Genomic DNA, 25,959 nt, shown 5'->3' on the forward strand with positions numbered 1-25,959 from the left:
TTGCATCTAGAATTTTTCACTTAGCACAGTGTCTTCAAGGTTCATTAATATTTTGGCATGTGTCAGAATTTCCTTCCTTTTTAAGGCTGGATAGTATTCCATCGTGTGTGTAGACCACATTTTGTCTACCATTCAGCCATCGATGGACACTTGGGTTGCTTCCAGCTTTTGGCTACTGTGAATAATACTGCTGTGAACATGGATATACAAATATGACTTTGAGACTTTGCCTTCAGTTCTTTTGGGTGTATGCCCATAAGTGGAATGACTGGATCATATGCTAATCGTATGGTTAATCTTTGGAAGAACCACCATCCTGTCTACCATAGCAGCTGCACCATTTCACCTGATCATTGCACAAGGGCTCCAGTTTCTCCACATCCCCACCAACACTTACTTTCTGTTTTTTCATAGCAGCCATCCTAATAGGTGTGAGTGGTTTTGATTTGCATTTCCCTAATGATTAATGACATTGAGCATCTTTCCATGTACTTGTTCGCTATTTGCATATCTTCTTCAGAGAAATGCCTATTCAAGTCCTTTGTCCATTTTTGAATTTGGTTGTTCGTTGTTGTTGAGTTGCAGTTCTTCATATATACTGGACATTAACCCTTTATCACATATATGATTTGCAAATATTTTCTTCTATTTCATGGGTTGCCTTTTTCACTGTTTGTTGTGTCCTTTGATCCACAAAAGGTTTTAACTTTGCTGTCCAGTTTATCTATTTTTAGTTTTGTTGCTCATGCATTTGGTGTCATATCCAAGAAATCATTGTCAAATCCAATGTCATGAAGCTTTTCCCCTGTTTTCTTGTAGGATTTTTATAGTTTTAGCTTGTATTGAAGTCTTTGGTCCATTTTACTTTAATTTCTGTATGTGGTATAAGGTGAGGGTCCAATTTTATTCTTTTGTATGTAGCTATCCAGTTTTCCCAACACTATTTGTTGAAAAGACTATCCTTTTGTTACCAAAACACCAGGGGTTTGGTCTAGGTCCTGCTGCTCTTTGCACAGAAAGTCAATCGCTGAGATGACAAGTATTGCCAAGGAAGAAGGCTTTAATCAGGTGCTGCAGCTGAAGAGATGGGAGCTCAGCCTCAGATCCATCTCCCTGACTGACTAAAACTAGGTGTTTATATAGCCAGGAAGAAATGTCACAATGTGTAAGAAAACAAGAAGTAGGGAGTGACAAGGAAGCAATCATGGTGAATGAGGGGGTCCCCCACCATCTGTGATCTGGTGAGTTTCAGTTCTTTGATACTTTTTTTGAGAGGCCTGAAGGACCTTTTCTGAGGAAGGAACTCAGATAAATACAAGTTTCAAGCTTTTTAAGACCACAAGGGTCAATTTCTATGTTTATCAAAAAGAACAGTTTATGGGGCAATTGGGTCAGTTTCACTTTCTTCTTTGAATGGGCATGGCACCCTTGACAAAAATAATTTGATTATATATGTGAGGTTTTAGTTCTGGGCTCTCTATTCCATTTGTCTAAATGTGTGTGTGTGTATTTAATGTTTTAATGTCAGTACCATACTGTTTTGATTTCTGTAGTTTTGTTAAATTTTTTAAATCAGGAAGTATGAGATCTTGAACTTCATTCTTGCTGAAGATTTTTCGAGATTATTTTTCAAAACTGTTTGGTAGTCAGGGTTCCATGAGACATTCCTTGATATTAATTTTAGGATAGATATTTATGTTTCTGCAAAAAAGAAAAGCACCATTGGGATTTTGATATAAATTTTATTAAATCTGCCTATTACTTTGGTAATATCATTTTGCAATATTAAGTCTTGTAAACCATAAACAGAGGATGCCTTTCCATTTATTTGTCCCTTTTTTATTTTGAGATAGAGTCTTATTCATTTGCTCAAGCTGGAGTGCAGTGGTATGATCATGGCTCACTGCAGCGTCAGCCTCCTGGGCTCAAGTTATCCTGCCACCTCAGTCTCTCAAGTAGCTGGATTGCAGGCACATGCCACCATGCCTGGCTAGTTTTTGTATTTTTGTATTTTTTTGTAGAAGCGAGGTTTAACTATGTTGCCCAGGCTGGTTTCAAACTCCTGGGCCCAAGTGATCCTTTTGCCTCAGCCTCCCAAAGTGCTGGGAGTATAGGCATGAGCCACTGCACAGTGCCTGACCATATTCTTTTAATACGCTGTTGAATTCTGTTTTTAGTATTTTGTTGAGGATTCTTGCATGCATATTTATCATAGATATTGGTCTGTAGTTTTTTTGCGACTGGCTTTGGTTTCAAGGTAATCCTGACCTTATAAAATGAGTTTGGAAGTGTTCCTGCCTCATTAATATTTTTGGAAGAATTTGAGAATTAGTTTAATTCTTTCAATGTTTGGTAGAATTCATCAGTGAAGCCATGTGGTCCTGGGCTTTTCATTATTGGAAGGTTTTAGCCTACTGACAGCATCTCCCTGCTATGATAGGTCTGTTAAGATTTTCTATTTCTTCATGATTTAGTTTGTATATTGTGTATTTCTAAGAATTTATTCATCTTATCTAAGTTATCCAATTTGTTGACACACATTTAGTATTCTCTTATAATGCTTTTTTCTACGGCATCAGTTGTAATGTCCTCATTTTCATTTCTGATTTTAATTTTGAGAATTCTTTTTTGTTCTTAGTCAATCCAGTTAACGGTTTGTCAGTTTTGTTGGATCTTTTGGACAAACCATCTCTTGACTTTGTTAGTTTTCTCTGTTGTTAAATTCTCTTTCATTTATGGCTGCCCTAATCTTTATTTTTAAATTTTTAATTTTTATGTATATATTTTGAGATGGAGTTTCACTCTGTCACCAAGGCTAAAGTGCGATGGTGCGACCTCAGCTCACTGCAACCTCCACCTCCCGGGTTCAAGTGATTGTCCCACCTCAGTCTCCCAAGTAGCTGGAATTACAGACATCCACCATCGTGCCTGGCTAATTTTTGTATTTTAGTAGAGACGGGGTTTCCCCATGTTGACCAGGCTGGTCTTGAACTGCTGACCTCAGGTAATCCGCCCACGTCAAACTCCCAAAGTGCTGGGATTACAGGTGTGAGCCACCATGCCCAGCCTAATCTTTATTATTTCCTTCTTTCTGCTAGCTTTGGATTTAGTTTATTCTTCTTTTTCTTATTCCTTAAGGTGTGCAGGTAACTTGTTTCTTTGAGATCTTTTTTATTTTAATGTAAGCATTTCCAGCTGTAAGTTCCTTCTTAGCACTGCTTTTATAGCAGCCCATAGGTTTGGACATGTTGTGTTTTTGTGTTTATCTCAATATATTTTCTAATTTCCCTTGAGATTTCTTCTTTGACCCATTTGTTATTTAAGAGTACGTTATTTATGACTCTTATTTGTGGATTTCGTAGTTTTCCTTCTGCTGTTGATTTCTTGTTTCGTTCCATTGTTAATGAGAAAGATGCTTTGTATAATTTCATTAAAAAAAAATGTATGAAAGATATTCTCTCTCCTGGAGAGTGTCCCATGTGCACTTGAGAAAAGTGTGCGTCCTGCCATCGTTGGGTGGAGTGTTCTGTACATGTCTGTTAAGTCCAATTGTTGGTTTATAGTGTTGCTCAAGGCCTTTGTTTCCTTATTGATATTCTGTCTGGTTGTTCTATTGACTTACCTTTTAATGAGATCCTTCTGGCTGCATTAAAATAAGCTTCTTAGAAGTGGTTGCAGGGAGACCGGTAAGAGTCTACAGCATTGATTCAGCGGAGAGGTGATGGTGACTTGGACTGGGAAGTGGTGGTGGAGGGGCTGAGAAGCAGTTGGAATCTGAAGACATTTTGAAGGTATAGCCAACATATTTGACTGAATTTTTAGAAGTTGGTGCTTTATTTTTTTATTTTTTATTTTTATTCTATTTATTTATTTATTTTTCCTGAGATGGAGTCTTGCTCTGTCACCAGGCTGGAGTGCAATGGCGCGATCTCAGCTCACTGCACCTTCTGCCTCCCGAGTACTGTTTCCTAAGGGGGTAAAGGAATTTGTCCAAGTTGTGATAAGTGGCTCATCCAAGATTTGAACCCAGGTCTGTCTCTCCCCAAATTCTCAGTTCTTAATTAACCATGTGCGTTCATGAAAGTGCACCTGACCCAGCTGCCTGGAATTCCAACCCCCAGTGCCTCCCTGGAAGTCCTCTACCATCTATGACTGAGCCTGAACTCACTCCCTCTGCTGCTATATTCCCAAATGTCATCAGGGTTTGGGTGCTTGGCAACTGCCTTCTGGCAGTTTCTCAGCATCAACGTGTCCTGCCGTAGAGGAGCAAAGGAAAGAAGGAGGCAGATTCCTGCAGAGAGGAGAGAGGTGTGCAAATGCCCTGAGACCACGTGGGCTTCATGACATGTTGCAGAAGGAGCTCAGCCCCTGGAGTCAGACAAACCTGGGTTCAAACGCCAAATCCAGTCCTCATCTGCTGTGTGACCCCAAACAGATTACGCCACCTCTCTGGGCCTCTGTTTCCTCCCCTGACAAATAGAGATAATAATGTTACTGCTCTATTACCCCCAATTATGTTTACAAGAAATTTTTTTTTTTTTTTGAGACGGAGTCTGGCTTTGTCTCCCAGGCTGGAGTGCAGTGGCCGGATCTCAGCTCACTGCAAGCTCTGCCTCCCGGGTTTACGCCATTCTCCTGCCTCAGCCTCCAGAGTAGCTAGGACTACAGGCGCCCGCCACCTCGCCCGGCTAGCTTTTTGTATTTTTAGTAGAGACGGGGTTTCACCGTGTTAGCCAGGATGGTCTCGATCTCCTGACCTTGTGATCCACCCGTCTCGGCCTCCCAAAGTGCTGGGATTACAGGCTTGAGCCACCGCGCCTGGCCACAAGAAAATATTTTTTTTTTCAAATGAAATACTCTACCAAAGCCTGAGGTCAGTCATGATTCTTTGAGCCATTCATTTGCAAAGAGAACTTTATTGAGCACATACCATGTGCTGGAACTCGAGGTAGTTGTTGGCACCATAGCCATAAAGCAAGGAAACACAGAGTGCTTGCCCTCATGGGGATCAGAGCCTGGTAGGGAAAACAAGTGCTGACCAAAGTTACAGTCTGATGGGTGTTTATTTTCTTTTTTTTTTTTCAAGACGGAGTCTCGCCCTGTCACCCAGGCTGGAGTGCAGTGGCGCGATCTTGGCTCACTGCAAGCTCCGCCTCCCAGGTTCACGCCATTCTCCTGCCTCAGCCTCCTGAGTAGCTGGGACTACGGGCGCCCGCCACCACGCCCAGCTAAATTTTTTTGTACTTTTTAGTAGAGACGGGATTTCACCGTGTTAGCTAGGATGGTCTCGATCTCCTGACCTCGTGATCTGCCCGTCTCGGCCTCCCAAAGTGCTGGGATTACAGGCCTGCCACCAAGCCCAGCTAAATTTTTTTTGTATTTTTAGTAGAGATGGGGTTTCATCGTGTTAGCCAGGATGGTCTCGATCTCCTGACCTCGTGATCCACCCGCCTCTGCCTCCCGAAGTGCTAGGATTACAAGTGTGAGCCACCGCGCCCAGCCTGATGGGTGTTTCAAAAGCAGCTTCTCTAGTAACCCAAGCAGGGGAATTTGATGTCCTGAACCGTGACATTCCAGCCAGATCCAAAATAATGGTGGTGGGAGGCCAGGTAAGGTTTCAGGTGGAGCTGATGACCTGCATGCAGCTGAAATTTATTTGCAGCACACTTTGCAGACATTCATTGCGTGCCAGGCTCTATGCTCAGTACACGATGATCATTATCTTGTTCAGCCTTCCCAAGCGCCTTGAACCTGGTGCTATTTCTATAACCTTTTAAACCAAGGAGAAAACTAAGGTTCAGAGAAGTGACATGATTTGCCTGAGGAAACACAGCTAATAGTGAGAAGAGCCAAGATACAGCAGCAGGAGCCTGTACAGGGAGAAAAAAAAAGTGATAAGTTTGAATTTCTACTGTGCTCCTTCCTACTCTGTGACCTTGGGTGGGCCACTTTGCCTCCATGAGACTCAGTTTCCACATCTGCAAAATGAACCAACTTCATGGGCCTCCTTAGATAGTTTTCAGGGTTAGAAATGCTGCAGGCGGCCGGGCACAGTGGCTCAAGCCTGTAATCCCAGCACTTTGGGAGGCTGAGGTGGGAGTATCACAAGGTCGGGACATTGAGACCATCCTGGCTAACACAGTGAAACCCCGTCTCTACTAAAAATACACAAAAAATTAGCCAGGCGTGGTGGTGGGCATCTGTAGTGCCAGCTACTCAGGAGGCTGAGGCAGGAGAATGGCGTGAACCTGGGAGGCGGAGCTTGCAGTGAGCCGAGATCGCGCCATTGCACTCCAGCCTGGGCGACAGAGCGCGACTCTGTCTCAAAAAAAAAAAAGAAAAAAGAAATGCTGCAGGCAATGCCCAGCTTGGAGTTGGTGGAGTGCTGAGATCGGGAGCTGTTCACAGGGCTGGTGCTGACTTGGTTGTGTGGGGTGGGGGTGGTGAGCCAGTTCTGGGGGGACACCGCCATGTGTTTCTGCAGAGGAGGTGGACAGGGATGCACCAAACTCTGTGTTCATCTCCAGGAGGTAACCAGAAGGCAGGGAGAGTGGGCAGGGAGGGCCTGGGACAGCTCTCAGATGGATGCATGGATGTGCTGGCCTGGTGGAGTCTGGATGGGCCACAGGACAGTGGGAAAGGGCATGGGAACCCACTGGGTGGGGGTAACTCAGAACTTTATTTACCCCAGCATCAGAACCCTCAGGGTGATGTAGAGCTGAAACAGGCCTTTGGGATTGTGTTTTCCAACCTCCTCAACCTCAAAGTGGGGTAACTGAGGCCCAGAGAGGAGACGGACTTTGCTTAAATCTCACAGTGACTCTGGGCAGAATTGGGCCAAGAATCCAGTGGCGCGGAAGGGTGTTCAGGCTGCCAGAGGATCAACACCACGAGCAGAGGCACAGCTGCCCTTTGGCACTGTGTCCCCATGCCTGGCACATTAGAGGCACTCAGGTGAGAATTCTTAAGGGAGCGAGTGCTCTGGGAAGAGCACACAGCCTGGGTGTCTGTCTCGAGCTGGAACCTGTCTCTGACAGCCAGCTCTGCCTACCTGGGTAAGTGCCTTTATCTCGCTGAGCATCCGTTTCCCAAAATAAGATCAGAAACCCGTTTGGGAGGTCTCCAAGCAGGGATTTGAACTCAGGTTTACCTTATTCCAGGGCAGTTTTTTACCCTGCACTTTCTCGATTCCTTTATATATCTTATTCTTTCATTCATACACTGATTCATTCATTTATCCAGTCATTTAGAAAATGTTGATTGAGCATCTGCCCTGTGCCAGGCACTGTTCTAGGCTGTGCAAATTCAGCAGTGAATGAGGCAGATGAAGTTTCTGCCCTTGCGGAACTTAAATTCTCGAAGAGAATTAAATGGCCAACAAATCAACAAATAAAATGGGAATAGTGGTAGACTGGGTGCGGCGGCTCACCCCTGTAATCCCAGCACTTTTGGAGGCCGAGGCGGGCAGATCACTTGAGGTCAGAAGTTCAAGACAACATAGTGAAACCCCTTCTCTACTAAAAATAGAAAAATTAATCAGACGTGGTGGCAGGCGCCTGTAATCCCAGCTACTTGGAAGGCAGAGGCAGGAGAATGGCTTGAACCCGGGAGGCGGAGTTTGTGGTGAGCCGAGATTGCGCCATTGCACTCCAACCGGGGCCACAAGAGCAAAACTCTGTCTAAAAAAAAAAAAGAATGGGAATAGTGGTGAATGCCCTACAGGAACTAAGATAGGGGATGGGATTGGGGAGGGGTCTGCCTTAGACAGTATGGTCAGGAAAGGAGATGACATTTTATGTGAACCCTAAGAGAAGCAGCAGCCTGCTATGCAAAGGACCTGAACAAATAATTGATAAAATGGGAAGCATGGAGCTCAGATAAAATGGGAAGCAGGCCTCAGACCTCCAAAAGACAAGGTGAGGAGGGGGAAGGAAAGTAGGTATCAAAACATCCCAAACAGCCCGAAAGGCCTTGTGGGGAGCAATGCAGCCCTTTTGGGGCACCTACACCCAGGTCACCTTGGTCACCTTGGACCTCTTCCCCTCCGGTCGCCTCTGCCTTCCAGGTGAAGCAGATCATGGAGGAGGCTGTGACACGCAAGTTTGTCCACGAAGACAGCAGCCACATCATCTCCTTCTGTGGTGAGTCTGTGTCCTGGGAAAGTGGCTTCTTTCTCTGTGGGGTGCCTCAGGGAAGTGGCATCTTTGAGCCACTGTTTTGCTTTATGACTCTGAAGTTAGTTTTGGATTCCAAAGGGGGACTCCACTAGAGAATTTGAAAATACAGAACAGTGTAGATAAATAATTAAAAGTGACTTCTGTACCCCATGAAGAGGTCAGTATGGTTAACACCGGAGGAGTTGATTGTCTTCCCCTCCCCGTGGGCACCGTTCACACTGACCATGCCTCCAGTGACACACGGTCTTGCGTCTGAGGAATGGGCTCCCTGTCCATCATTCTGCCTGTGGCTATTGCTAGGTAAAGGGAGAGGGTAGATGGGGACTTTTTTAAAAAGGGAACTAAGAGCCCGTGACATAGCCTGAAGGATCATGTCCATCTAGCTCAGCAAAGCAGGCAGGCCGAGGGCAGCGTGACTCAGACATGTCTCCTTGAACCAGCTCTGCTCACAAGCTTCCAGAAATAACCTCATGGCCAGGCTCTTGCTATACTTTAAGAATGGCTAGAGATGGGTTCTGAATGTCTCTGAGGTCAGGATAATCAGTGTGTACATAGAAGTGGGAGTCGGCCGGGCACGGTGGCTCAAGCCTGTAATCCCAGCACTTTGGGAGGCCGAGACGGGTGGATCACGAGGTCAGGAGATCAAGACCATCCTGGCTAACATGGTGAAACCCCATCTCTACTAAAAAATACAAAAAACTAGCTGGGCGAGGTGGCGGGTGCCTGTAGTCCCAGCTGCTCGGGAGGCTGAGGCAGGAGAATGGCATAAGCCCGGGAGGCAGAGCTTGCAGTGAGCTGAGATCCGGCCACTGCACTCCCGCCTGGGTGACAGAGCAAGACTCCGTCTCAAAAAAAAAAAAAAAAAAAGAAGTGGGAGTTTTTCTATCTCCCTGAAAATGTCTTAATTTAATAATTGGAGTGTCTCATAATGAAGTACATATTCGAATTCCCCTCCCGTGATCTTGGTCCTGTGGAGAGGCCTGAGCTAGGACAGCTGGCCAGCCCATTAGCTGCCGTCCAAATGGCTGGGGGCACCACCCCACGGGGCCCACAACATGCTGAGCACACACCGTGTCCCGGGAGGCAACGGACCTCAGTTCACCCCCTTTTCAGCCAGGCAGACCTGGATCCACCTCTGCCACTTTCTTGAATTGACTTTGAGCAAGATCTTTCTATTTTTTCTTTTTTTGAGACAGGATCTTATTCTGTCACCCAGGCTGGAGTGCAGTGGCGCAATCACAGCTCACTGCAGCTTCAACCTCCTAGGCTCAAGCGTTCCTCCCACCTCAGCTTCCCGAGTAGCTGGGACCACGAGTATGTGCCACTACACCTGGCAAATTTTTAAATTTTCTGTAAAGACGGAGTCTTACCATGTTGTCAGGGCTGGTCTTGAATTCCTAGGTTCAAACATTCCTCTCTCCTTGGCCTCCCAAAATGAAGATCTTATTTTTATAAGTGGGATGTCTTTATGTAAACATATAGCTGTACACGCATACACACACACGTAATTAGATACATGTATGTATGTGTATATATACATATATTTGTATTCCCAGCTTTTTATGTGTTCCCAAATATTTTTATTTCCAAATAAAATTGTATGCATGTCCATCTTAAGTCTTGCTAGCATACTTACCAATTAACTTAGAGGAGTATAATAATTCGGTATCTCTACTCAAAAGTATTTGGGTGGGAGAAATTTGATGGCACTAAATGAAACCTGAAGAATCTCCTTGAGGTTTCTTTTGTCCATTGTTTCTTATAAGCCATTGCCAGGAAGGATTAAACAATGTCTACAAAGCCTGAATAGACAGCTCACTTACATCACCATAAGCAAATGAAAAGTACTGCATATGTAAGTTAAAAGTAAGATATCTAAGAGATCGTCTCCTGGAATATTTTACATCTGTGGGCAGAGTAGGCAATATTTGATCATTCATTCAAAACAGACTGTTTTCTCATGCAAAAAAACAAAACAACAAAAAAACCCAAAATGATGAGACCAAAACTTGTCAGTGTTTCTCCTTGCACATAGCATAACCTTGGTCAAGCTCTGCCCCCTGAGAGCGCTGGTTTGCTCTTTAGAGCTCTTACTTCATGGGTTTTGTCAGAAGAATTAGGAAAGGTAAATTTTTCTTTTTTTTTTTTTTTGAGACGGAGTCTCGCTCTGTCGCCCAGGCTGGAGTGCAGTGGCCGGATCTCAGCTCACTGCAAGCTCCGCCTCCTGGGTTCCCGCCATTCTCCTGCCTCAGCCTCTGGAGTAGCTGGGACTACAGGCGCCTGCCACCTCGCCCGGCTAGTTTTTTGTATTTTTAGTAGAGACGGGGTTTCACCGTGTTAGCCAGGATGGTCTCGATCTCCTGACCTCGTGATCCGCCCGTCTCGGCCTCCCAAAGTGCTGGGATTACAGGCTTGAGCCACTGCGCCCGGCCTGGAAAGGTAAATCTTAACAATTATCTGATACTCAGCAGATGCCTAATAAGGAGTACTTCTTATGTAATCACTTTTTCAATAAACATTGATTGTGCACCTATACAAGTGTGAGCTCCCCATCTCTGGGCTAAGACAGAGGGTAAGAAGATAGAGAGGGCTCTCCAAGGTTCCTGTGTCTGACAGAAGCTCTCGGACATGCTGGGTGCTGGGGAGCATGGGCAGGGCAGGGCCTGCTGACTGCCATGTCCCCACAGCGGCTGTGGAGGCCTGCGTCCTGCACGGGCTTCGGCGGCGGGCAGCCGGCTTTCTACGCAGCAACAAGATCGCAGCCCTCTTTATGAAAGTGGGCAAGAGTTTCCCGCCGGCTGAGGATCTGAGCCGCAAGGTGCAAGACCTGGAGCAGCTGATTGAGAGCGCGTGAGTGCAAAGTGTGGGGCACAGGTGGGAGCAGCTCCCCAGAGAATAGTCCGCCGTCCTCCCTGGGCCCCAAGAGAACCTGCACCCCCGGGCACTCCCTTCACTCCCCATCCTGCTCCTCAAACCCACCAGACTCTTTCTCACCCCAGGGTCTTTGCACATGCCTCACCCTCCACCAGACTCACCCATCTGATCATCTGTAGCTGCTTTCTTGCCATCATTCAGACCTTCCGTTAGCTCAGAAAATTCCACCCCTCACTGCATGTTCTCTTCCATATCACCCTGTTTATTTTCCTCCCAGTTGTTGTTGATTGGCCATCTGTAGTTATTCCTGTCAGGTTTGTTTGATTGTTGTCTATCTCACTTGATGCTGAACTCCATGAGAGCAGGCAACTAGATCTGTTTTCTCTCTCATTATGTCTCAAGCATCTGGGCCAGTATCTAGCACCTGGTAGATACCCAAGAAACAACTGTTGAGTGAGAGCCTACTGGGAGCCATGGCCCGTTCTAAATGCAAGGCAGCCAAAGTTTGATAGAACCAATATGGTCTCTGTGTGGACCAGACGCAAGGGCCTCATATCAATAGGCATATTGTAACACATTCAAATACACTGATTAGAAGTTAAAAAAACCAGGCTGGGTGTGGTGGCTCACGCCTGTAATCCCAGCACTTTGGGAGGCCGAGGCGGGTGGATCACCTGAGGTCAGGAGTTTGAGAGCAGCCTGGCCAACATGGTGAAACCCCGTCTCTACTAAAAATATACAAGTTAGCCAGGCATGGTGGCAGGCGCCTATAATCCCAGCTACTTGGGAGGCTGAGGCAGGAGAATTGCTTGAACCTGGGAGACGGAGGTTGCAGTAAGCTGAGATCGTGCCATTGCACTCCAGCCTGGGCAACAGGTGAGACTCCTTTTCAAAAAAGAAGTTAAAAGAAAAAAACAAAACCTTATATTGAAGTATATATATATACTTTGAAGGGGAGAGGTGGCTTCCCTCCCTCGTCTTGGTGGCTGGTGGTATGTGTTGGGGGAGGCTCATGGACAGAATGTGTGCATGTGAGCACTTTCAGCCAGAGCCACTCCCTGGGAGGTCTTGTCTGCACAGCCAAATCCCCGGTCTACACTACAGCCTGGTCAGGGATGACAAATTTGGTTTCAACTCTTGCAACAAATTTGGTGCTAGTGGCTTCCCAGAGGAATATGCTGTGGTTCTGAAGCTGTGATTGGGTGTTCTGGGGAAAAGCACATGGATTGATTGGTCATGTCTGTCAAGGGCAAAGGCAGGGAAGACATAAGCATGTCCTATGTTTGCAGTCTCTACTGTGGGTGGTCACTCCACTTCACTGGATGAGAATGGCCCTTTCCTTGCGTTTCAGGCCCTGCCTGCCCAGGGCTGCTGGCCAGAATGGTATGGTGGTCAGAGCTCAGGATTTGGCTCTGTCAACTCCCATTTGGAATGACTTCTCAGCCAACTGGTCTTTGAGTACCTTCCAGTCCATCTGCTAAGTTCCCAGGTGTTTGCAGATAACTTCTTAAAGGATTAGATTTGTCATCCTCCTAATGGAGGAATTAGAGATGCCTGTGCAAGTGGTAAAGGAGAAGCATTTATTCATATATACAATCACTCATTCATAAACTTGTTTTTTTTTTTTTTTTTTTTGAGATGGAGTCTCGCTCTGTTGCCCAGGCTGGAGTGCAGTGGCCAGATCTCAGCTCACTGCAAGCTCTGCCTCCCAGGTTTATGTCATTATCCTGCCTCAGCCTCCCAAGTAGCTGGGACCACAGGCGCCCGCCACCTCGCCTGGCTAGTTTTTTGTATTTTTTAGTAGAGACAGGGTTTCACCGTGTTAGCCAGGATGGTCTCGATCTCCTGACCTCGTGATCCGCCCGCCTCGGCCTCCCAAAGTGCTGGGATTACAGGCTTAAGCCACCGTGCCTGGCCTCATTCATAAACATTTACTAAGCGTCCTCTATATGTCAGCTACTGTGCTGGGCCCTGGAGATATAGACACGAAGAGGGCCCATGCTTGCCACATGGTAGACTCTCAGTAAGTATTTTATTTAAAAAAAAAAAAAAAATGAGTTGCGGTCGGGAGTTGGAGACCAGCCTGACCAACATGGAGAAACCCCATCTCTACTAAAAGTACAAAATTAGCTGGGCATGGTGGTGCATGCCTGTAATCCCAGCTACTCAGGAGGCTGAGGCAGGAGAATCGCTTGAACCTGGAAGGCAGAGGTTGCGGTGAGCCGAAATTGTGCCATTGCACTCCAGCCTGGACAACAAGAGTGAAACTCTATCTCAAAAAACAACAAAAAAATAAGTTGTCAATTTCATATCCTCAAGATCACAGCATGGAGGGGAAGACAGAAAAGTGAGCAGGGAGCTCAGCTCCAGAGGCTGACAGAGCACAGACCAGCTTTGATTGGTCCAGGAGAGCTTTCTGTATGTAGGAGGCGAAGCCCTTACTGAGACCTAAACAGTGAGAGGGATTAGCCTGGGAATGGGTGGGGAGGGAACCTGGAAGAAGCGGCAGCCCAGGGAAAGGCTTCAGATGAGACTCTGGTGCCCTCAGGCATCTGCACATACCTCTGTCTGGCTGGATCATGGAGTGATAAGGGTTAGTGGTAAGGAGATTGCTGGAGAGATGAGTGGGGCAAGGTCTTGGAGCTCTCTGCTGGTCATGTTGAAGAGCTTGCTTCCCAAGTGCACTGGAGACTCAATGAAGGATCTACACTCCAGGACTCTTTTTGGCCAGCACTCCTTTCCAGGAGAGAGAGACGGGGGGATATCAGTATGAGAATCTGGCTTACCCTTTGGCAGTGTAGGAAAGTGTCTGTTTAACCACATCTGCACACTCATTGGATATTATTATTTTTTTGACTCCTGACCAACTTGCTAGCAGCAATATGGGCTCTTGTGATTTAGCTGCCATTCCTTCATTTTCCCAAGAGATTGAACGTTCTCCCATTTGCCAATTAGTCCTGTGTGGATTTGCTCTTGTGAGTACTTATTCCTCTCTTTTATTGGTCTTGAAGGAGAAACCAGATCCAGGGCCTCCAGGAGAATGTGCGGAAGTTGCCAAAGCTGCCCAGCTTGTCCCCACTTGCCATCAAGCATCTGTGGATTCGCACGGCCTTGTTTGAGAAGGTCCTGGACAAAATTGTGCATTACCTTGTGGAAAACAGCAGGTGAGAGGGAAAGACCCAACACCTGGCCATGCTCTGCCCCCACCTGCTGGCCGTCGTGGGAATTGCATCCCCTCACACAAAGCTGCTTTCTTTTTCTCTTTGACAGCCACTAAGTTTGAAAGTGATTAAATGCTTGGAACCTTGGGTAGATTCAAGAGCTTAATGGCAGTGCAAGGTCTTCGGATTTAGGGTGGAGTATAGGGATCCTGAGTTTCTTCCTTCTCCTGTGGATTACTCCACTCAATCACTGTGTGGCCGTAGAGAGTTGCTTAGCCTCTCTGTGCCTGTTAATCTCTTTTGGTAAATGACATGGGGATTCTGATACTCCAGAGAAGTGAGAAGGAAATTTGGTGAATACGCAGCATTTTGAAAATGCATGTTGAGCCTTTCTACATTTTCTCCACTAGCTTAGATTAATCTGATGTGAAAGTTTTATAGTATGAACCCTCTTGGGTAACCATTCATCCATGCATTCATTCATCCAGCAAATATTTAATGAGGACCTGCTGTGTACTGGTACTAACCGAGACATCAGGGATACAGTGGTGTTGCCTGTTATGTTACAGAGCTTGTACATCATCTCAAGAGCCATGGAAGAATTTATCACCTGACACTCCTCGTGGCCAGCATGCCTCTCCAGCCCCCAAGAAGTGGCAGGAAGGGTCGGGGGAGGGGAGAGAGAGAGAGAGAGAGAGAGTAATATCTCAGAATCTCCCCATCTTTCAGAATATAAAACTGCTGGCTTAACCACATCTTCACACAGTGGATGTTTTTGTTATCATTCTTTGCCCCTTTGCAAGGAAAATATGCATGAAAGTGTAGAGAAAAGTCCCTCTTCTTATGAAGTTCAGGTGCTTGCAAGGAAAACCAGCAAACAGTCATGGTGATAATACATGATGGATGTTCCAAGGGGGCGTGGTAGTGTTGATAATGTTCTCCTGGTGGTTAGGGAAAGTGTCCTGGATGGCGCAACATTTGAAGAGCACGGAGGCATTAGCCAGGTGATGGGATGGGGAACAAAGTGTTTCTGGTGGAGGGAATAGCAGGTGCAGAGGCCTAGAGACAGGAGAGAAAATACAAGAAATCCAAGCTCTGGATCTCCAGTTCACTATTTACCTTGCAGTAATAACATGTCTCTGCCTCCTGCCCCATGAAGGTTTCTGGGCCTCTTTAATTATTGCTTTTGGCATATGACCTTGAGCATATGACCTGCTGATTAAGTTGGTCAAAGGGAATTAGTAATTTATTTGAGAAGCAATGTCAACCTGCTTTCTTTTCATTTCAACTTTTTATTTTTAATTTAGATTTACATAGAAGTTACAAAATTAGTACAGAGAGTACTAATTGTCTAACCTCAATGATAACGTTTTACATACCCATAGTGCCATGATCAAAACCAGGAAATTGACATTGATACAATACTATTAACTAACCACAAAACTTTTTTGGATTTCATCAATTTTTATACGTACTCAATTTTTTTATACAGTTCTATGACACTTTAACACATGTATAGTTTCACATAACCCACACCACCATCAGGATACAGAATTATTCCAAAATAAACCTCATCACCCCAAAGAAACTCCCTTCAGCTTCTTTTTTTTTTTTTTTTTTTTTTAAGATGGAGTCTTGCTCTGTAGCTCAGGCTGGAGTGCAGTGACGTGATCTCGGCTCACTGCAAGCTCTGCCTCCTGGGTTCCTGCCATTTTCCTGCCTCAGCCTCCCGAGTAGCTGGGACTACAGGTGCCCACCACCACGCCCGGCTATTTTTTTTGTGTGTGTGTTTTTAGTAGAGATGGAGTTTAAGCATATTAGTCAGGATGGTCTTGATCTCCTGACCTCATGATCCGCCCGCCTCAGCCTCCCAAAGTGCTAAGATTACAGGCTTGAGCCACCACGCCCGCCCCCTTCAGCTACTTTTTACAGTCACACCTCGGTTCCAACGCTACCTGCTAATTTTTAAATTTATTTTTATTTTTTGAGATGGAGTCTGACTCTGTTGCCAAGGTTGGAGTACAATGGTGCAGTCTTGACTCACTGCAACCTCAGTCTCCCATGGTCAAGTGATTCTCATGCCTCAGCCTACCAAGTAGCTGGTTTTACAGGCATGCACCACCACTCCTGACTAATTTAGTATTTTTAGTCGAGACAGGGTTTCACCATATTGGGCAGACTGGTCTCAAAACTCCTGGCCTCAGGTGATCCTCCCACCTTGGCGTCCCAAAGTGCTGGGATTACAGGCATGAGCCACTGTGCCTGGTTATTTTTAATTTATTTATTTATTTATTTATTTTTATTTTTATTTTTATTTATTTTTTTGAGACGGAGTCTGGCTCTGCCGCCCAGGCTGGAGTGCAGTGGCCGGATCTCAGCTTACTGCAAGCTCCGCCTCCCAGGTTTACGCCATTCTCCTGCCTCAGCCTCCCGAGTAGCTGGGACTACAGGTGCCCGCCACCTCGCCCGGCTAGTTTTTTCTATTTTTTTAGTGGAGACGGGGTTTCACCGTGTTAGCCAGGATGGTCTCGATCTCCTGACCTCGTGATCCACCCTTCTCGGCCTCCCAAAGTGCTGGGATTACAGGTTTGAGCCACCGCGCCCGGCCTTTTTATTTATTTTGAGACCCCTACCTACTCGTTTTTGAGGCAGCATGTTCAAGGGTTTTGATCATATAATTCTGCTGATTTTTAGAAACTGAGTGGTGGCAAAATGAAAAGTTTCTTGATGTGTTATCTTCAGATTTGATGCCAAAATGCACAACCTTGATATTGAATAAGTCCAGAGCATGTCAATTCTGGCTCATACAATATTCCAGTTGATGGAAGACTCTTAGAGGGTAAGATTACAATGATGTTGCCACCATTTCGTGAGAATTTCCTGATGTTGGGCTCTGTGCTGTGCTGTATAAGCAAGTTGTCATTGAATCCTTCCAACAGCCCAGGCATTTGAGTTCTCTACTTCCTCCCATTTTACAGCTGAGGACCAAAGCTCAGAGAGGGGTCTCACTTGCCCAGCGACACAAAGCAAGACAGGGAGTGGTATAGCTGAGCTCCCACCCACTCTGTGTCACTCCAGATCCCATGTCCTGTACTTTCTGCTGTATGCTGGCAAGAGTTGAGGCAGGTGGGCTCAGCCCAAGCCTGTATCTGCCTGCCGTGTGGCCTCCAGCAACTAAATCACTTACCCTCTATTGGGAGAACCCACTCCCGATGTTTAACGTGGGTTCTTTTCTATTTCCTAAGTGTCTCGGCTGGGTTGAGAAATAAAGGGAAAGAGCACAAGAGAGAGAAATTTAAAGCTGGGTGTCTGGGGGAGACATCACATGTCGGCAGGATCCGTGATGTTCCCTGAGCTGTAAAAGCAGCAAGTTTCTATTAGCGATTTTCAAAAGGGGAGGAAGTGCACGAATAGGGTGTGGGTCACAGAGATCACATACTTTACAAAGCAATAAAATATCACAAAGCAAATGGAGGCAGGGCGAGATCACAGGACCCTCGGATGAGGTGAAATTAAAATTGCTAATGAAGTTTCGGCAGGCAATGTCGTTGATAACATCTTATCAGGAAACAGGGTTTGAGAGCAGACGACCCGTCTGACCAAAATTTATTAGGCGGGAATTTTCCTCCACCTAATAAGCCTGAGAGCGCTACAGGAGACCAGGGCTTATTTCATCCCTTCGGCTTCAACCATCAAAGATGGGACGCCTTGAAAGGGGCCGTCTAGGCCGGGCGCGGTGGCTCAAGCCTGTAATCCCAGCACTTTGGGAGGCCGAGACGGGCGGATCACCAGGTCAGGAGATCGAGACCATCCTGGCTAACACGGTGAAACCCCGTCTCTACTAAAAAAATACAAAAAATTAGCCGGGCGAGATGGCGGGCGCCTGTAGTCCCAGCTACTTGGGAGGCTGAGGCGAGAGAATGGCGGGAACCCAGGAGGCGGAGCTTGCAGTGAGCTGAGATCCGGCCACTGCACTCCAGCCTGGGCGACAGAGCGAGACTCCGTCTCAACAAAAAAAAAAGAAAGGGGCCGTCTATAAGCCTACCTTCAGGGCGCATTCTCTTTCTCAGAGCTGTTCCTTGCTGAGAAAAAGAATTCAGCGATATTTCTCCTATTTGCTTATGAAAGAGGAGAAATACAGCTCTGTTCCATCCGGCTCACCGGCGGCCAGTTCAAAGTTGCCTCTCTCGTTCCCTGAACATCACTGTTACCCTGTTCTTTTTTTAAGATGCCCAGATTTCATATTGTTCAAACACACGTGCTCTACAAACAGTTTGTGCAGTTGATACAATCACAGGGTCCTGAGGTGACATTCTTCCTCCTCAGGTTACAAAGAAGATGACAGGATTAAGAGATTAAAGTAAAGACAGGCATAGGAAATCACAAGGGTATTGATTGGGGAAGTGATAATTGTCCATGAAATCTTCACAATTTATGTTCAGAGATGACAATAAAGACAGGTGTAAGAAATTATAAAAGTGGCCGGGCGCGGTGGCTCAAGCCTGTAATCCCAGCACTTTGGGAGGCCGAGACGGGCGGATCACGAGGTCAGGAGATCGAGACCATCCTGGCTAACATGGTGAAACCCCGTCTCTACTAAAAATAAAAAAAACTAGCCGGGCGAGGTGGCGGGCGCCTGTAGTCCCAGCTACTGGGGAGGCTGAGGCAGGAGAATGGCGTGAACCCGGGAGGCGGAGCTTGCAGTAAGCTGAGATCCGGCCGCTGCACTCCAGTCTGGGCCACAGAGCGAGACTCCGCCTCAAAAAAAAAATTTAAAAAAAAAAGAAATTATAAAAGTATTAATTTGGGGAACTAATAAATGTCCATGAAATCTTCACAATGTATGTTCTTCTGCCGTGGCTTCAGCCGGTCCCTCCGTTTGGGGTCCCTGACTTCCCACAACACCCTCTCTGGGCCTGAGATCCCTTGGGAGGTCAGAACAGGGTCCTTTCCAATCCTGAAATTGTTTGTTTCTAGACTGTATGATTTTTCAAGGAATTAGAACCGCTACCCAATAACTCAGTTGTGGAAACATTCAACACAAACATTGTATTGATGGTGTATTAGTTCATTTTGATGCTGCTGATAAAGCTATGCCTGAAACTGGGAACAAAAAGAGGTTTAATTGGATTTAAAGTTTCACATGGCTGGGGAGGCCTCAGAATCATGGCAGGAGGCAAAAGGCACTTCCTACATGGTGGCGGCAAGAGAAAAATGAGGAAGAAGCAAAAGCAGAAACCTCTAATAAACCCATCAGATCTCGTGAGACTTATTCACGATCACAAGAATAGCATGGGAAAGACCGGCCCCCATGATTCAATTACCTTCCTCTGGGTCGCTCCTACAATATGTGGGAAGTCTGGGAGATACAATTCAATTTGGGATTTGGGTGGGGACACGGCCAAAGCATATCAGACGGCATCACTTGTTATTCGTCACAGCCAAATCCCAGGGGGCATTTTTGAGCATCTCAGGCCAGTGCTCTCAATATTAGTTATCAAGGCAGGAAAGCTTGTTATACAGCCTTTCAGTACCCACTGCTGCTAAAGCAGCATTTGGTTGCCCCAGTAATAGAAGGGCAGACATCATCTGAGCCTCTAAGTCACTTCCTGTCTCAAATGGAAGATGTGGTAGAGGCAGATAAGACTCAACCAGGCCTCCGCAACCTGTTAATTATTATTTCTGTTACTGTTATAAAGGCTCTGTCATGACTATGTGTTAAGGAGGTACATGCTGAGCACTCCGCTAAATGCTTTTAATTTTTTGTTTCTCTTGAAAGTCCTTCCAATAGGCTGGGCATAGTGGCTTATGCCTGTAATCTCAGTGCTTTGGAGGCCAAGGTGGTGGGATCACTTGAGGCCAGGAATTCAAGACCAGCCTGGGCAACATAATAAGACCCTGTCTCTACAAAAAATTAAAAAATTAGCCAGGTCTGGTGGCACATGCCTCTAGCCCCAGCTAATCGGGAGGCTGAAGTGGAAGGATCGCTTGAGCCCAGGAGTTTGAGGTTACAGTGCACTTTGATTGTGCCACTGCATTCCAGCCTGGGTGACAGAGAAGGACCTTATCTTTAAAAACAACAAAAAAAAAGAGTCCTTCTGTCAGCCCTATGAGCTACATTATTATTATCCCCATTTTACAGATGGGGCAGCTGAGGCTTTGGGTGGTAACCGAGTGACACTGGGGATTGAACTCTCGTCTGCGGATAGTGCGTCCTCTGCTGGTCTCCATCCAAACCTGCATATTCTCTCCTCTTGCTAGTAAATACTATGAGAAGGAAGCTCTCCTGATGGACCCTGTGGACGGCCCCATCCTTGCGTCTTTGTTGGGTAAGTGGTCCTGTGACCACTTCTAGGTGGAGCTGAGCTTCATCTAGACCCCTGGTCTTGAGTCTCAGGGGCAACTCCTCTGGGACTCTCTCACCCCTGTCCAGCCTCGCCCATCAAAATGCACGCTGTCCTGGCAGGCTGGAAGAGAGGGTAGTGAGGTGGTAGATGAGCGGGAGGACTTTCCGGGGCAGTGGGTTCCCAGCTCCCACATGCCCCTCAGTGGGGCCCTGTGCCCTAGAGTACACCAAGATGAAGACTGCAGATCACTTCTGGACCGATCCCTCGGCTGACGAACTTGTCCAGAGGCACCGCATCCACAGCTCCCATGTGCGGCAGGACTCGCCCACCAAGCGTCCTGCGCTCTGTGTGAGTGGGGTGGACAGTGGGGCTGTGGGAGGGACCTTGCATGGGGGTAGGAAACAGGGTAGGAGCCCTCAAGGTCACCTCAGGCCTCATCCCTCTGTCTCCCTTCATGCTCTACCAGATCCAGAAGAGGCATTCCAGTGGCAGCATGGACGACCGGCCATCCCTCTCTGCCCGCGATTATGTGGAGTCCCTGCATCAGAACTCCCGTGCCACCCTGCTCTATGGCAAAAACAACGTTCTGGTTCAGCCGGTGAGAGGTTATCTTGGGCCCAGATCTTGCACTGAGGGTCTCACTCCAGGTTATGGAGGAAGAGGCCTCTCTGGCTCCAGGTTGCCAATCCATTCATCCATTTATCCACTCACCCATGCACATATCCATCCGCCCAACATTCATTCATGCATCAGTCTATATGTACATCCCCCCATCCTTACATCCATCCATCCACCCATTGTTATATCCATCCATCCACCCATTGTCACATCCATCCATACACCCATCTTTTTTATTTTTGAGATAGAGTCTCGCTCTGTCACCCAGTCTGGAGTGCAGTGGCACGATCTCAGCTCACTGCAAGCTCTGCCTCCCAAGTTCACGCCATTTTCCTGCCTCAGCCTCCCGAGTAGCTGGGACTACAGGCGCCTGCCACCTCGCCCAGCTAATTTTTTGTATATTTAGTGGAGACGGGGTTTCACCATGTTAGCCAGGATGGTCTCGATCTCCTGACCTCGTGATCCACCCGCCTCGGCCTCCCAAAGTGCTGGGATTACAGGCATGAGCCACCACGCCCGGCCAATCCACCCATCTTTACATTCATTTATCCACCCATCTTTACATCCATTCATCCATTTGTCCATTTATTTTCCCGTCCATCTCTTCACTCACCTGCATACTCAGGCTTCTATCCATCTGTTCACTCTTGTTCTCACTCATTGATTCAGCAAACATTTCCATGGACCTGCTATGTGCTAGGTGCATATGGTGTCAAGATCTTCATTCTCATGACCAATATTTCTTGATGCTTCCCTATGTGTCAGGCACTGTGCAAAATGTTTTCAACTGTATTAACTCTTAAACCTCCCAACGACCCTTTGAGGCATGTACCATTATTTCAGGCCTCAGTATTATCAGATGGTAATACTGAGGGCTATACAGGTGAAGTAAGGTGCAGACAGTTATTATGTGAATTCAGGCCAGCTGGTGTCAGAGTCAGTGCCATCACTCAGTCACCTTCTCTGCCCCATCACAAGGCTAGGCTGCAGGGATGGGTGGTAGGTGAGGCATATATAGTTCCTGCCTTCATGCAGTGTCCCCTTTGGCTGTATCCTCCCTAGGGCCATTTGGTTGCATGGTCATTGTGGTGTTTGGGCTCTCAGCAGGAGGAAGCAAAGGGAAAACCATCAGCCACTCCATTCTCTGTAGTCAGTTTTAATCACTGAGTGACCTTGAGCAAGTCACTTTTCCCTCTGAGCCTCCATATCTGCATCACAATGGGTATAAAATCCGATTGCTGCAAATCTAAGAAGCCACTAATTTAAGATACACCGTTTTCTTTTTGTTTGTTTTCAGACAGAGTCTCACTCTGTCGCCCAGGCTGGAGTGTAGTGGCACGATCTCGGCTGACTGCAAGCTCCACCTCCCGAGTTCACGCCTTTCTCCTGCCTCAGCCTCCCACATAACTGGGACTACAGGCACCCGCCACCACGCCCGGCTAATTTGTTATATTTTTAGTAGAGACGGGGTTTCACCGTGTTAGCCGGGATGGTATCCATCTCCTGACCTCGTGATCCGCCCACCTCCACCTCCCAAAGTGCTGGGATTACAGGCGTGAGTCACTGGGCCCAGCCTAAGATACACCGTTTCTTAACATAATCTAAACAAATTTAAAATGCTATTTAGAGGGCTGAGTGTGGTGGCTCATACCAGTAATCCCAGCACTTTGGAAGGCTGAGGCAGGAGGATCACAAGTTCAGGAGTCCAAGACCAGCCTGGCCAATGTGGTGAAACCCTGTCTCTACTAAAAACAGAAAAGAATAGCTGGGTATGGTGGCACGTGCCTGTAGTCCCAGCTACTTGGGAGACTGAGGCAGAATTGCTTGTGATTTGTTTTTCTAAGACCACCAGAGTGGGCACAAAAGAACCAGCGAGTAGGCAAGTGTAGGAGCAAAACTGCAAGTTTATTTTGGTCACCTAAGGTGTGGGGAAGAGGTCTGTCGGCCTCCGGCAAAGAAGGCCGACAGAGTGCCCCGGTGGGGCTCTCGGACGGAGTTCCCACAGTCCCAACATCCGACAGGAGTGGAGGACTGAGGAAGGCTGCGCGTGGCGTCCCTCCGGAGCGGCTTTTCTAGGAGTGGGAGGGCAATAGGCGGGGCACGGGCGTGTCAGGGGGTGTTCCGCAGGTGCGACCAGGTAAATCTTGGTCTCTTCGGATTGACATCACCTGGCGCATGCCTAGTTGGTCTGCACCTTCCCGGGTCGCCGGCTGCATTTTCGCGCGCACAGGAAAAGTTGGGGGGATGAAGAACCCGAAAGTGCACCATCTTGCCTCCGTTCATCCAAACAGCTTGAACCCAGGAGGTGGAGGTTGCAGTGAGCTGAGATTGCACCATTGCACTCCAGACTGGGAAACAGAGCGAGACTCTGTCTCAAAAAAAAAAAAAAGCTACTTAGATTATTATATACAGTGTTTTTGTTTTGTTTTGTTTTGTTTTGCTACTTAAAAAATTTAGCGGCCGGGCGCGGTGGCTCAAGCCTGTAATCCCAGCACTTTGGGAGGCCGAGACGGGCGGATCACGAGGTCAGGAGATCGAGACCATCCTGGCTAACACGGTGAAACCCCGTCTCTACTAAAAATACAAAAACTAGCCGGGCGAGGTGGCGGGCGCCTGTAGTCCCAGCTACTCGGGAGGCTGAGGCAGGAGAATGGTGTAAAACCCGGGAGGCGGAGCTTGCAGTGAGCTGAGATCTGGCCACTGCACTCCAGTCCGGGCGACAGAGCGAGACTCCACCTCAAAAAAAAAAAAAAAAAAAAAAAAAAAAAAAAAAAAAAAAAATTTAGCTTATGCTTTTTGAAAGAGGTCTTTGAAACTTACATGGATGTAGTTTTGTTTTTTAATCTATATCACTTTTATAAGTAACACACAGGGAAAATGCCATTGAAATACATTAATTAAGATATTCTTCAAACTTCTTCCAGTTCAGAGTTCCATCCTCTGTATCACTTTTCGACTTAGTCATCAGTGCCCTCATTTTTCCACACATTGTTTTCTGTTCCATCAAGAGGAGGAGTTAACAATCATCTGTGCCTCTACTTGTTTTTGCAAATAAAGTTTTATTGGGATACAGCTACAGCCTATGACTGCTTTCAGGCCTTGCTGGCAGAGTTGAGTGGTTGCAGCTGAGCTTGTATAGCTTACAAATCCAAAAAATATTTCCTATTTGTCCCTTTACACAAAAAGTTTGGTGGTCCCTGATCCAGGAGCACAGGAAGTGCAGCATTTCTTGCAAGAATGTCCACTCTCATCTCGGGGATGTTTTTTGTTTTTTGACTTTTTTGTTTTTTGTTTTTTTTTGAGACAAGGTCTCACTGTCACCCAGGCTGGAGTACAGTGGTGTGATCATGGCTCACTGCAGCCTCAAACTCCTGGGCTCAAGCAAGCCTCCCACCTCAGCCTCCTGAGCAGCTGGGACTACAGGTGTGTACCACCATGCCTGGCTAATTTTTAAGTTTTTTTTGTAGAGATGGGGTCTTGCTACATTGTCCAGGCTAATGTAAAACTCCTGGGCTCAGGTAATTGTCCCACCTCAGTCTCCCAAACCTCTGCGATTGCAGGCGTGAGCCACTGCACCCAGGCTGTGATGGTTCTTAAGTCCTGTAAAGTGTTTGGTTGTTGCTTTACAAGAAAATCTTGGCTGGGCGCAGTGGCTCATGCCTGTAATCCTAGGACTTTGGGAGGTCAAGGCAGGTGGATCACCTGAGATCAGGAGATTGAGACCAGCCTGGCCAACATGGTGAAACCCCATCTCTACTAAAAAAAAAAAAAATACAAAAATTGGCCGGGCGTGGTGGCAGGTGCCTGTAATCCCAGCTACTTGGGAGGTTGAGGCAAAAGAATCACTTGAACCTGGGAAGCAGACGTTGCAGTGAGCCGAAATCGCACCACTGCCCTCCAGTCTTGGCAACAGAGCAAGACTCCATCTCAAAAAAAAAAAAAAAAGAAGAAGAAGAAAGACAATCTGGACTTGTGGGCTTCCCTGCAGGGATGAATACGTGCCTGCCTTGCCAGCATCACGCAGGCACTCTACTGCTCCATTCCTAGCATTCGCATGTGCACAGTAGGTTTTCCATTCAAAGATGAATCGCGGTCAAATCTTTTTGAAGACATTTAAAATAGCACCTACATTCCACATGTGCAATAACAACCGTGTCCAAAACTTAATTGAAATGACGACGCTTTGAACGGCTGTTCAGTCAGGCAGGACAGCCACGTCACAGTTGTGATTAGAAGACCCACCCCCATTTCAGGTACATGAAAACGTGAACAATCAAGATGTGTGTCTTTGGATTGATGAAATACTGCATGGCTCCTCCCTTGGGGTTGTAAGTGCGTGGGTTAAATCAAGACTGTGTGTGTGAAGGCTGAGCCGTGCTCAGGACACATTTGGTGCTCAGTAAATGTTGGGGTGAATTTGGTGGGGGGATGGTGACATCGCCCTCCCCACACACCCACCTGGGATAAAACAAAGCTGGTGAGAATTCCTGTAGGTAAATCTAGGGGAGAAAAGGGACCGGCTACTGGGCGGGAGTGTAGCGGGGGTCTTTGGGAGGAGGTTTCTGAGTATTGTCTCTGGGAAGGGCCCTAGAGCCCAGCTGCCATCTGTTTCTCCCTTAAGCCTGGCCAAGATAAATGCCTTCTGTTTTGAAAAGCATGATTTTCAGTGGGGCAGGGCCTCCTTCCTGGCTCTGAAGGAACCTGGGGTCAGGGACCCTCGAGATCAGAAGGAAGTCAGAGTGTGAAAGTGATGGGAGTGGGAGGCTTTTACAGCTGGATGAT

At 46.9% G+C, this 25,959-nt stretch overlaps 1 protein-coding gene across 4 annotated transcripts in view; it reads left to right on the plus strand.

Annotated features, from left to right (window-relative positions):
- Positions 1-25,959, plus strand: part of SGSM1 (small G protein signaling modulator 1) — a 124,871-nt gene that overhangs the window by 29,533 nt on the left and 69,379 nt on the right. For 3 of the 4 annotated variants that reach the window (XR_004442343.1, XM_033233041.1, XM_033233042.1), the window contains exons 3-8: positions 8,066-8,141; positions 10,865-11,027; positions 14,063-14,215; positions 20,474-20,541; positions 20,762-20,907; positions 21,026-21,157. Coding sequence is in view for 3 of the 4 variants with exons in the window: in XM_033233041.1 (XP_033088932.1) it covers positions 8,066-8,141; positions 10,865-11,027; positions 14,063-14,215; positions 20,474-20,541; positions 20,762-20,907; positions 21,026-21,157 (738 nt within the window). In the remaining variant the exon portion in view is untranslated. Of the gene's footprint in view, positions 1-6,734; positions 6,955-8,065; positions 8,142-10,864; positions 11,028-14,062; positions 14,216-20,473; positions 20,542-20,761; positions 20,908-21,025; positions 21,158-25,959 lie in introns of those variants that run through there. The other variant, XM_033233043.1, reaches the window with a different exon arrangement.

This window comes from Trachypithecus francoisi, unplaced genomic scaffold (genome assembly GCF_009764315.1).
Source record: "Trachypithecus francoisi isolate TF-2019V2 unplaced genomic scaffold, Tfra_2.0 Lachesis_group14, whole genome shotgun sequence".
Taxonomy (NCBI): Eukaryota; Metazoa; Chordata; class Mammalia; order Primates; family Cercopithecidae; genus Trachypithecus; species Trachypithecus francoisi.